We start from the raw sequence: 13,702 nt of genomic DNA on the forward strand, positions 1-13,702 counted from the left end.
CCATATGCTTCTCACTTAAGTTGTCCTTTACGATAGACTTGGCCACTGTATCTGGTCACCCTTTTATTAATATGATGTGTTGAAAGCGACGGTTTGATTTTTTTCAAAACTGAAGAACAAAAAAAAGTGGTGATCTGTTAGCAAATTGCTTTTTTTCTTTATAAATAAGGCATCCTAATAATTGGCTGAACATTCGGGATGATCAATGATATGCAAATTCTTCCGATTTTATGCAAATATATGCAGCTTGAAAATGGACCAATGAAGTCCCACCCAGGTTTAAATTGGTTGGTCCATTTTCAAGCTGCATATATTTGTATAAAAATTAACATACATTTGCATCCCTACTGAGCATCATGCGGGAGGAGGGTGGGGCCTGACACATATAAATGGGAAGTGGTGTGGCAGTCCTGAACTGGGGTAGTGATGAAGAACATCGTGTTAGATAAGTTACTGTGGCAGCTGACACGTTCTGGTTCTGACAACCTAATTCATTGGCCACTACTTTTTCTTTTGTTGTCTTTCTTTGTCTGTTGGAGAAGTAATGCTTACAGAGAAAATATTACTGCCTTTTAATTGGCAGTGCTAATCCTCTGGCTATAATCTCCCAAAAGCATATAAAGATCAGATGTTTTGGTCCTGTTTTTTCCGGGGGGTGTTTTAGAAAGTATTGTATTAGGGAATGTATTTACGGTACAAATTATATTTTACCATTTTGTTTATAAATCCTGACACCTGTTCTTTCTTTTTTTAGGGTCCAGGCATTGGAAATGCATCACTGTTCACTTTTGGATTTGCTGGAGCTGCATTAGAAATCATATTAATTTTGTATCCTTTGCATGCTTACTTTAATATTTTTTGCTTGTGGTGTAAGACTAGTTCAGAAGCCTGTTTAAAGTGCAACTAAAACGTCCTAAAATAAAAAAAAAAAAGTTTCACTTACCTGGGGCTTCTGCCAGCCCCCTGCAGCCTGCCTGTGACGTGACATTACCGATCCTCCGTTCCCCCGCCGCAGCTCACTTTTCTTCTCGTAGTGGAAGCCAACTTCTAAGTTGACCTCCACTGCACCCTGGCCACGTGTATCCTCATCCTCATTCCCGTAGCCAGAAGTGTCCTGCGCAGCACGAGAAAATCTCAACAGCGACTGCGCAGTGTGCTCCCAGCGACGTGAACGAGGATGCGCACAGCCAGGGCCGCACAGGCACAGTGGACACCCAAGGAGAAGATTGGCACGTCGCGGGCACGGGTTGGCAGCAGGGGGCTGGCAGAAGCCCCAGGTAAGAGAAACTATATTATTATTATTTTTTTTTTAGACCTTTCAGTTCCGCTTTAATAACGGTCACTAGGGAACACGCTGTCAACACTGCCGCAACCTCCCTGAACGTGTGCAAACTGCCCGACCCCGCGTGCACCCGTCATGACCGTTGCCTAAAGCCTGTCTATGGCCATGTGCTGCGCATCAGTGGCAGGTACCTCTGACATGGACACGGACGCAGCTACACGGGGAAATTATTAAATAGGATAAGGTCGTATACAATCATTACATCGGGCATATCAGTAAACCAGCTATTTATGATCGACTGTATGGTCATTTTTATATTTATCTTGAGCAACTGCTGTCTTTTTATTTACGATTCATGCAGATTTGTCGGATAGAAATAATCATTCATAAAAATTGTACCATTAAAGTGGACCTGAACTCAGAACTCCCCTCTGCGCTAAAAGATACACAGCAGCATAATAGCCTTTAAACAAAAAACATTTGTTACAGCTGATACAAAACCTAAAATAAATCTGCACTGTTTCTACTTCCTGATTCATGGAAGCAGACATATTGCTTACAGCCTGTGCTTTCAAATGGGCTTATCTGCCATAGGCAGTCATGTGACACAGGGGGAGGTCAAATTACAACTTGCGAATAGACACACAAGGGAGAATTACACAGGCTAAACTCTTTAAGAACAAGCGACACCCATGCTAACCTAGAAATAGAAAACACATATATAAGTAGATAAATACTGCTTCTATTTACATAACAGATGTATTGTGCTATCCACGTAATGATTCCTGTGAATTTTATAAAGGAAAAGCAGAAAATCGTATTCTAGGCAGTGGCCATCTTGGCACGCTAATACTGACATCATATTCTCCCTGAAATTAAAAACAATGGTGCACAAGCCAGCATGGGGCCCCAGGAACTCTCACTGCCCGGGGCCCCAGAACCAGCATGTAACACCATATGTGAGCGCAGCCAAGCCCTGGAGCTGCCACCCCCAGGAGCTTGTCCCCAACTGCTCTGAAACTTACCAAACACACAAAGGAAAATACTCACTCCCAAACAGTCCTCTGCTGCTTTATAAAGCCTGCAGGCTGCTTATAAGCCAATAAGAAGTGCACACACACGTTACACCTAGTCTGCAGTAATTAATCAAGCAGAAGCTGAGCAGGTCAGCCAATCGTTGGAGAGGGCTTCAGTTGCATATAGACAATGGCTATATGACCAGCAGGGGGCACCAGCGTGCAGGATATTCCCTCTCATCTGCCCCCCTCCTAACTAAACTGCATGGAAATCTACAATAAAATTAAAAACAATGGTGCACAAGCCAGCCTGGGGCCCCGGGAACTCATATCCTCCCTGACTCTTGTTTTCCCCCCTCCCTTCTCTTGCTCATTGTGTATTCATTAGCTGCCCTCCTCCCAGAGTCTTCAGACACTCCCAATGAGGTGTATACTAACAACTGCACTGTCTATTTTTTTATTTACATAACCAATCGCTGAGTCACCTCAGCCTTGCTAGTAAACACAAGTAATCAGAGGGTATTTCTGATAAGCAGCTAGATAGGGTAATAAATGGAAGAGGATGAATATATTATAGATAAAAAGAACTCCCAGCATTCAACTCTTTGGCACTAGGGCCAGTGCTCCTCAAGTATGTGATAACTACAAACCATAACAGCAGAAAAAGTTTTGCAAGTTTTGAATGCAGGATTAGCATCTTTATCACGTAATACACTCAGACCAGTTGCTGTTGAAATTTGATTTTTATGGTGACCATACCGCTTTAAATACATACTGGCTGCATTTCTGTTATGTTTTCCTTGTGTCCTGCAAGCGTTCAGATCCACTTTAATGGGCACCTCTGGAGAGATTTAGCCTTACTTTAGGAAGTAAGCTAATCTGACCCATGCTACAAATAAATAATATAGAAACATTAAAAATAAGCAGCCAACATCATCATGTCTGTGTGCTGTGATAGACTCCCTTCCCCCTCCCATACAGTCTTGAAACCATGGCGTCTTAAAATATTCCCATGCATGGAGACCACATTGAAGCCCAGCAACTGGATGAATGGAGACCATGCATAATAATAGGGGGAGGTCTATAATGCACATAATAAGGAAAAGTTCAGTGATCTATGAATATGTTGCCAAATCCAGAAGTATAGAGTTGGGCACCAGTACTGAAAAAATGTCAGAACTAATGGGAATCTTCAGCAATAGACAACCGGGGTGACCAAGACTTTCTTGACAGCTGTTACACGATTCTCTCTTCTTTGTCAAAGGCCATCTTATCATTGACCCCGTTACCCGGCTGTAAAAAAAATGTTTCATGTGTCTGAGGACAACAGCTCTGCCCAGATGCACAGCGTGAGAAATATCGATCCACGGGATCTGTGGGCATAGTTTTAGAGTGCATAAAGAATAAATCTTGGGGTCAGGCTTGTGCTTAGTTCCCTTATCTTCATCCTCACAGCTACCTGATGGTTTCCTCTGTTGTTGGGTTCTATAGCCTGCGCTTTTTTGGAAGTTTCACTCCCAGGAAGGATGACACAACAATGACAAAGGTAAGTGACAAAGCAAGCAAGTCCACTTCACCAGTCAGGACCAATATGCAGATTCATCCCATATACTTCTATACTACAGGTAGTCCCTAACTTACGAACGCGTGACTTACAAATAGACCCAAAAATACGAATGGCCTGAAAATTTAAATATATTGATGCAGATTTATGCAAAACTTACTGCAAATCTATGCAGCTTGAAAATGGACCCCTGGAAATACTACACGTTTCTTTCACACTATTTCTGAAGGAGACGGCTACCAGAAAGTGATTGGGAGTAATAATTGTGCTATAGGTATAGAAATGCAATGTACTTATGGGCAGTATGGCACGGTGGCGTAGTGATTAGCACTCTCACCTTGCAGCGCTGGGTGCCTGGTTTAAATAGCAGTCAGGGCACTATCTTCATGGAGTTTGTATGTTCTTCCTGTTTCTGCGTGGGTTTTCTCCCGGTACTCCAGATTCCTCCCAAATCCCCAAAACATACAGATAAGTTAATTGGCTTCCCCTTAAAATCAGCCCTAGACTATGATGCACACACTACATAATACATACATAATCTATGACTATGGTGGGGATTAGAATGTGAGCCCCTCTGAGGGACCATTAAGTGACAAGACAATATACTCTGCACAGCGCTGCAGAAGATGGCGCTATATAAATAATAATACTTATACAGAGTTAGGCCAAATTTTTACAAATTAATTATACATAGTATTCACCCTTTACTGATAAAGCTGTTAAAAGGGTATTATATATATTTTAATGGAATGTCAAATAAGGTAAAATAAATTGATCTCAGGATTATTGCATTACTTATAATAATGTTGCAAATTTAGCTCTTCATTTAACCTTATTGAAACAAAAAAATGGACCAGTGAAATGCTTCTACTCGAAGATTTGATTAGTCCATTTACATTTTACATTTTCATAATTAGCATAATTCTGTATTATCATAATTAGTACAATTCTCAATCTCCTATTATGTTTATTTTCACCTCAATGGCAATCTTTACTAACTAATGTGGACTTTGGTGCATGTAGATTTGGACATTTTAAAGAGAATCTGTAACTTAAAAAAACAAAAACCTCTGAGGGGGATACTTGCCTCGGAAAGGGGGAATCCTCAGGGTCCCAATGAGGCTTCCCCCATCCTCCTCCGTTCAATTGCATGGATCCCCCGAAGTGTGGCAAGGTAAATCTTTACCTACTGCGATCCAGCGCAGGCGCTCTAGCAGCTTTCTGTTCGGGTTAAAGAGAATCTGTACTGTAAAATTCTTACAATAAAATGCATACCATTCTATTCATTATGTTCTCCTGGGCCCCTCTGTTTCTGCTACTCCCTGCTGCAATCCCGGCTTGTAATTGTCAGTTTTATGCAGTGTTTACAAACAAATGACATAGCAAGTGATACGCTGAGAGTAGCTCAGTGTGTGAGTCATACAGAGTGTGCAGGGGGCCTGGAGAGGGTGTGTATAGCTTCTATCCAATCACAAGCAGCACAGCACATTCCAGCTTGACTGCCTTAGCCCGACAGAGGAGAGGAGATTAGATCATATAACAGAGATAACACAGCCACTGTGCAACTAGGAAAGGCTGCAGTGAGCCAGACCACATTAGAACAGGTATAGGAACTTATAGGATATAAGAAATAAGGCTCAAAATTTTGTTAGAGTCTCTTTAAAGCGGAAATAGCTGAACCCGATCGGATCTGCTCTACTGCGCAGGTGCAGGTCCTTTGCGCCTGCGCAGTAGAGCGGATCCGATCGGGTTCAGTTATTTCCGCCTTACCTGAAGGAAGAGCAACTGATATTGTGATTGTGACAGCAACTGACAGTGTGATGTCACTACCGTGGTCCTGAGAGTTTCCTGTGTAATCTCTATGCACAGAGATCACCTGGCAGGACTAAAGATGTCCCCACCTGTTATACATATCAGAATGTAAATCAGAGAGCAGAAAGATTTTACAGTGGCCAAACACTGACTCATTTATAAATGAATATAAAAAAAAAAAGCAGTTTTATTCATTGTTATTTTCACTACAGTTCCTCTTGGAACCTAAACTGAGAGGGATATGGATGTTTCCTTTTAAACAATACCAGTTGCTGGTCTGTCCTGCTGATTTCTCTGGCTGCAGTAGTGTCTGAATCACACACCTGAAGCAAGCATGCAGCTAATCCAGTCTGATTTCAGTCAGAGCACCTGATCTGCATGCTTTTTCAGGGGCTGTGGCTAAAAGTATTAGAGACACCGGATCAGCAGGAGAGTCAGACAACTGGTATTTTAAAATCCATATCCTTCTCAGTTTAGGTTCCCTTTAAGCAGCAGTGTCAGTTTACACACCGTAGAGAGGAACTGCAGTGAAAATAATGTAATGAGACTTTTTTTTTTTTACAATAATTTATTATAAATTAATTAGTTTATTTATAAATGATTTAGTCAGTGTTTGCCTATTGTAAAATATTTAATCTCCCTGATTTACATTCTGAAATTGATCACATGGCGATATCGTTACTGCTGGCAGGTGATGTCAGTGGAAGGAGATGCTGCTTTTTCGGCAGTTGGAAAAAGCTGTTAGTTCCTACAATGCAACAAGGCTTGTACCTAGGTCCTGACATCACACTGTGGGAGGGATTTCACCACAATATCAGCCATACAGACCCCCCTGAGATCTATTTTAGAGAAGGTAAAGATTTTTCATGGGAAAGGGGGTATCAGCTACTGATTGGTATGAAGTTCAGTCCTTGGTTACAGTTCCTCTTTAAGGCTAGGTTTACAGTGGGACTTTATAGCGATGTTAGGGAGGCATTGCAACGTTGAAAGATGCGCTGCAATGTTAAGTCTATGAAACGTTGGTGTTGCGGTGTAAAGTGTTGCATTATGGGTAACGTGCTGCTGGGAGTTGCCACTAAACCGACACTCTAACAGGTACAGGAAAGCATACTTTCGATTGTCTGTGTGCTTCACTGTATGTGACGTAACGTTACCGTACCGTGTGGTATGACTTTTTTGTTCCATTGTGTTCCTGTTAAAACTGGAACACAATGCAACGTCCCAGTATGAACCTAACCTCAGAGGTTCCCTTTTAAATGTGATTGAGAACACCGTCTATCAGGTAGAAAATGTTGAAAAGTGGAACTGAGCTTCAGCAAACCTTTGTCACTTAGGGCATCAAACACCCCAAATGGCTCATTTGCAGCGATCGCTCATTGTTGGTAATCTGCGTAAATACAAACTGGAAGTTTTCCTAAATCCCAAATGAGTGGGAACAGAGGATGTGAGCCATGTTTAGTTTGGACACCATCCATTCACTTGTTGTTAAGAAAAAAAAGGGGGGGAGGGCTGCAATTACTGGGCTTGTTAACGGCCCATAGAAACACACTGAAAGGGAGTTTTCTTTCTTTCCAAAGCCCCGTATTGCTAATGAGTAACTCTGTGCAAACTGTACTTCACTCAGCCTGTTTGAAATCTGAAGAACTTCGGCTTCTTCGAGGAACACAGACAGTTATTCACATTTAAATAAAATAAGACTGAAGGAGGCCTTTTCAATGGCTCCTTACAAGTTAAAGCTAATTTGACTTAGCACAACCTGACACCAGCCTGAGAAGAATGAAATTGTTAAGTAACGCTTTGACACAAATGTATACATTTATTTTTGTTGGATATTCCCACAAGCTGGCTGAGAAGGTCAGTAACTAAGGAGCAAGCATTGTCCTTTTTAATTGCTCATATGACGCTTTTTTGCTCTTGTGTCTGGAAATGTGTTGGACAATGCTCAAAGACCAGTAGCAGCAAAATGCATGACAAGAACTCTGGAGAAAACCCTCTCTTAATTGATTGCAAGACTAAAAACATAAGTTTAGAGTGCCGTGCAAATTGAGCCATAGTGTGACCGGGCTGGCACAGGATGCTGAGATGGAGGGCCATTTCGAGTAAAGCCTTTTAACCTGAACTCCATGCCGCTGGCTTAGTTAGTTTCTAAGTTAGTGTTACCTAACCTGTTATTCATACAACCCTGCTAGACAGCATAGTTGGCTTAAAAAACTAAATATTTCCTAATTCTGATGAGCGCCATTTCCAGGATTTTTTTTTGTTGGGGGGGGGGGGGGAGGGGGCTGTGTGAGGAGAAGGGTTAGAGCCTCCCCCAGTCCAAAACTGGTTTCTGAGCTATTCACAATATATATATGCTATCACTTGGCAAACTCATTCAGAAACATGGCATGACATACCACCAGGGGGCGTAACTACAGGGGAACAGACCCTACAAGGGAGGGGGGGGGTGCTAAAGCTGTAAGGGGGCCCCAACTACTACATTTCTGCCTCTAAAAAGGGGTCCATCCTTCAGATAAGGTGTTTTTCTGGCTAATCCACTTGTTATGGGTGTGAAGATTAGGATAGCCACATTTGTTTCATGACTCTTGCAAGATGGGCCCCTAGGCTGGGAGGGTCAAAAAGAGTAGGCAAAATAAAGGGTGTGAACATTAGGGGGCCCCATCAGTTTTGTGTGGGGGATTTCTAGTTGCGCCCATGCGTACCACTGCTATGCGGATGGCACTAGCAGTGAGTTTTGAGCCCAGGTCCCTTTAGATATCCATCCTTCAAACCTGGCATGACAAAACCAACTCCAATCATATTTGGCCAAGCTACACAAGTGGATGAATGACCACTGCTTGCCCTTGAAATGATTCTTTCAGGATCAGCCTACTGACATTCAATATTTGTTCAAACCTCTAACATGCCACAATGGTCCAGTGGTTGCTCATGTCCTCCTCAACACCACCGCTGCTGGCTGGGACCCTCCATGTATGAGCACAGCTGTACTGTGCATGTGTGAGTACAGCCGCGTCTGTGCATTAGCATGAAGCCACTCATGGACAAGCAGTTTTGGCTTACTGTACAGGCATGGAAGCATGTGCGGTACAGTTGAACTTTTAGACAGAGGGGAGTGTGGCCACAAGAACATATCCAACAAGCTCTCGTTGAATATGTTCAGAGGGACCCTGCACAGCAGTGGTGGGCTTGTAGATGGACCGGGAAGCCTCTGGATCTAATAACTTGTCCATACCCAGAGTCGGCCTAAAAAACATTTGAGCTAGGGATTGTCATGCAACTCCAAGTCTGAAGCACATTACCTTAAAAGCCATGTGCTTTGTGTGTCCTTTGGGAAGCTGTAGACATTTTTTGTCCCCATTGAGGAGACAACCATATTTTCCTATCCTTTTAAAACCATGTCCTTGAATTTGAGCCAATGGTATTGCAAGGGCAGGAACTGAGCGACCGCAGTAAAAACATGACATACTCTAACTCTTCCCTCTGTGTAAAATATGTAATTTCAAACTTTTGGGAGGAGTTAGAGCTCAAAGAAAACTCAAACTAAGAGGAATGGGGAAGATGCAAGATTTTTTTTCTTAAAACAAACAAAAAAAGCTCATTTGTCTTTCATAGATATTGTTTCCTTCACTGTTGCATGAGGCACAATCCTGAAACAGGCTTGCTGCCAGGCCGGGTTGACACTGTACTGGATGAAAAACTGATCTACTTTGTTTTACATTGGGCTTCAGTTTTTCATCCATTCCGTTCGCCACCTGCTTTGTACCTGACACAGTGTTCCTCTGCTGTGCATTGGGGTCCTCCCCTGCCACCATCAGTTCGGGTCCCTGCAAGCTAGAAAACTGGTCTATACTGATCCCCAGCAGAAGCATCAGGTTCCAATTGGTTTGCAAACAACCAATGGGAATCCTATATAAACACCAAGAAGGATTTTCATTGGTTCACTACTCAGTGAACAAATGAGAATCCTCCCTGTAAGAAACATGATTCACATTGGTCTATTGCAAACCAGTGGGAGCCCGGTGCTTCTGCGTGGGCTCTGGGTTCGGTATGCCGGCGTACCTAGCCTGCAGAGACCCAAATGGCGGATGAGGACCTGAATGGGCGGCAGCTAGTGAGTATTTTGTGAAACTTACATGGCAAGCAGCCTAGGCTAACATTGATTCTGTCACCCTTAGTCACCATCTGCTTCCTTCAGCTGATTCAGAAAAATCAGACAGGACCCTAAGTTGTGATCCACTTATCGGAATGAACCAAACAAATCTGTTCCGAACAAACTGATGTGAACAGATCCTATTGCTCTGCAATGGATCAGTTTGCATCGATCCCATTTAGTTCCTCTAAACGGAACATTTTTATTGCCAGTGTGAATGCAGCCTGCAAAGAAGTCAGGTGAGTATGATTTTCAAAAGTCAGTCAGCAATGGTTTCTTCCATATCCCTCTTAGTTGAGGGTTCCTTTCTGCAGCAGAGCTTGATCTGATCGCATGCAGCTTGTTCAGTCTGAACTAGAATACATGTTAGAAAAAAAAAATAAACAATATCCTCTTCTGTATAGTTTCTATTTACAACTGACATTATTTTTTATCATTATCAGATAAAATGATACATTAAATATGTGTCTTCAGTCTTTGATTCATCATTTAATTTTCTTAAGCATCTGCTGACATCGTAAATGCTTTTAATAGGATTCTCATAAAGACAGCGGGTCATCTATTCCTGATGTTTTGCCAGAGGGAAATCTGACTGAACCTCATTCCTGCAGTGCGTTCGTCAGATAGTCTTGCATTGCTCCTCTGCAGCCTGCACATTTGTCAGTAGCAATTCCCTGTAGAGGAATATTCCCCTGGATCTAGTTTTCTGAATTCTTCCTTGAACAGAAACACTGTATAACTATTAATATGCCTCTTTCTTGCCACAGATCATCGGGAACTGTGTCTCTATTCTGGTGCTTAGCTCAGCATTACCGGTGATGTCGAGAACATTAGGTAAGCCTTTTACAACGTGTACAAAACTTCACCTGCAACAAGAACCCTTTCTGAAATGAATGTTATGTTAATTGACAGTTTCCAATACATTCACTTCTACCCCCTAAGGAAATCTGACATATCTGAAATACCATTTTTTTTTTAATAGTCCAAAATATGGTTACATGACTTGTGGGAGCTTCTCTTAAATTGAACCTATAAGTTTATGGTGGGGATAAAGTTTATATTAAAAAATGCATACATACCTGGCCAAATCTTCACAGCATCTTTTTGAAGTACCTCTAAACTGGGTTTTGCTCACCATACTTTTAATTCTGTTTTATCGGTGCCATCCTCACACTTCAGTGCCCCGTGTGTGGCCCCCGCTCTGCTCAGCTGTAATATTTGACTGAGCAGAATGTTGATTATGGACAGGGAGGAAGTGGCAGTTCTCCCTCCTCTCTGCCCCTCCTCAGGAACCACACAGGGCTTTTTGGTGCCCGCCTCGCTACCACGTAGCACCAAAGTTTGGCACAGCTATAGTAGTAATGCTTTAGTCTGCGCCCCATGCATGAGATAATTTGGGGATCCAGCACATGTTCCTCCAAGTTGTGATGACTTGAGCTGCCACTTCCTCCCTGCCCATATTTGATCTCAGAACGGGGGTACTGAAGGTGGTTGGATGGTGCTGTGTGCTAGACGCACAGCACCACTAACAAAGTATTAAAAAATATCGGAGCCAAGGTTGGGGTCAGGAGTACTTAAAAAAGAAAAAAAAAAGGTCCATATGGCCAGCATCTATTTTAACCAGGGCTGTGGATTCGGAGCAATTTTGGGTGCCTGGAGTCGGAGTCGGGGGAAAATGCACCGACTCTGACTCCTAATGAATTTGTAACTAATTAAAATAGAAAATATGATAAAATGTTCTATTTCTCAGATAATAGTCATTAAAAATAATGTATATATACAGTATATATACAGTAATAGCTGTGTTCAGTCCACAAAAATGAAATAAACCAAAATTAGTTACTTGTGCTGCTTCAATAAAGCAGTCCCGGTATTTTTAAGGTCAGATATACATATCTGATTGTGACTGTATATATGATGTGTACACAGGAATCTCTTATATATACGAAATAACATCTATGCTGTAAGTATAAAGCCTGATGGTTAGCCATGTCACTAATAGAGATGGTCAATGAGATGGAAATAATTCTGCATTGATGCTGATTTATGCAAATGTACACACTCTCTTTGCTCATGAAATCAAATAATTTGATATGTTGTTAAAATTTTGGTTTGGTGACTGAAAGGGTACCTGAGGCGAATTAAAAGAAAAGCTTTATACATACCTGGGGCTTCCTCCAGCCCCCTTCAGGCCATTCGGTCCCTCGCTGTCCTCCTCCGCCACCTGGATCTTCTGCTATGAGTCCAGGTAATTCAGCCAGTCAGAGCAGTCTGGCTACGTGCCGCTTCCACAGCCAGGAGCGTTCTGCACCTGCACAATAGTGCTGCGTAGGTGTAGTACGCTCCCGGCGGCGGAGTGTGTGCATGCGCACTACACCAGACTGGCTCAAGTACCTGGACTCCTAGCAGAAGATCTAGGTGGCGGAGGAGGACAGCGAGGGACTGATTAGCCTGAAGGGGGCTGGAGGAAGCCCCAGGTATGTATAAGACTTTAATTTCATCTGTCTCAGGTTTACTTTGTTACACAGTAGTACTATACTCTACATATGCTCTCCCCACAGAGCTGCAGGGAATCCACTGAGAATGTTGTGCACATTGAACACAGAGGTGTTGTCTATCGCCCATAAACCTGGTTCAGATTGTGCATGAAGAATGTGTAATACAGGAAGAATCTCCTCATTCCCCTGCAGAGTACCTGCACATCATTCTTACATGTACCCACAGTTACATTGCCTAGGGCCTGATAGATGTTCTTTGTTCCGTTCTGTACCTTTTGCAAGTACTCTTACCAAGGACTTGTTTTAGTCTAAAGGGAATAAATATAGTAGTCTACATATCCTTCTCACTTCAGATGTCTTGTAAAATTCCTAAGCGTTGACAGTTAAGAGACAAATTTCACATTACATGCTGTTAATCAACAAAATGGTAATATGCAAATTAGAGGAGTCTGAGTGGAGGAGTCTGAGTCGGTGGAATCGTAAACTGAGGAGTCTGAGTCGGTGGATTTTTGGACCGACTCCACAGCCCTGATTTTAACTATGTGACACTTAATAGGCTGGCACTGAGCAGAGGCAACAAAACATTCAATTTACTTTGTAAATGTTTAAATATAAAATTAATGGATATCTAAGAAAGAAAAAAAGCCATTTTTAGGAGTAGGAGGATTATTACAATTGTTTCTCATCAGGTTATTTTCTTGGGTTCACTTTAAAACGATACCGCATCAGCCTTAGACACCCACAAGTGCAGCGTAGTTTTAACGAAGGTTGGTCCTGAACCGCTTAATAGATCGATGTGTCATTACAGAAAGATGTGCTCCTTTCCCCCAAAATCCGTGTTACTTGTTTGTAAACTCTGCCTTGATTTTCTTTTCTGATATGGGCTGCCTAACTGATTTGATTAACTCAGCTTTTTTCAGGCAGGGAAGGAAAGTATTAAAGTGTATGTAAACAGTTATTAAAATAAATCTGTGGGAACGAATAAATGGCTTTTGTGTCACTTAAGCCCAGCTCCCCCGTTTCCAAAGCTGATTTTGTGTACCGTATAATACAAGATTGTTGGTAACAGTCGGTAGTAATGTACACTGGTTATTGAGAGGAAGGTCGCTTGCTGGGTATGATTGTTGTCACAAAGAAAACAAATTAATGGCGAAGCCCACTTTTTTCACCTCCCCAGCCTTACAAACGGCATTCCTGAATAGTTTGCCATAGAGATAAATAAAAGAATAAGATAGAAGGTAAAAGAAGGATGGTGCAATTAGAGCAGTGCTAACAAATGCACTGACACAGCTGTCCAAACAGGATTAATAGACTGCATTAGGGTACAGTGAGTCATGTGGTGCTTTGCAAAATATCAACATGCATTGCGTTACATGTTAT

At 42.2% G+C, this 13,702-nt stretch overlaps 1 protein-coding gene across 1 annotated transcript in view; it reads left to right on the forward strand.

The window, feature by feature from the left end:
- Positions 1-13,702, forward strand: part of LMBR1 (limb development membrane protein 1) — a 171,244-nt gene that overhangs the window by 150,516 nt on the left and 7,026 nt on the right. Inside the window, exons 13-15 of the mRNA XM_068235872.1 lie at positions 755-828; positions 3,754-3,844; positions 10,592-10,658. Of these exons, the coding sequence (XP_068091973.1) occupies positions 755-828; positions 3,754-3,844; positions 10,592-10,658 (232 nt within the window). The remainder of the gene's footprint in view (positions 1-754; positions 829-3,753; positions 3,845-10,591; positions 10,659-13,702) is intronic.

This window comes from Hyperolius riggenbachi, chromosome 5 (assembly GCF_040937935.1).
Source record: "Hyperolius riggenbachi isolate aHypRig1 chromosome 5, aHypRig1.pri, whole genome shotgun sequence".
In the NCBI taxonomy this organism is placed as follows: Eukaryota; Metazoa; Chordata; class Amphibia; order Anura; family Hyperoliidae; genus Hyperolius; species Hyperolius riggenbachi.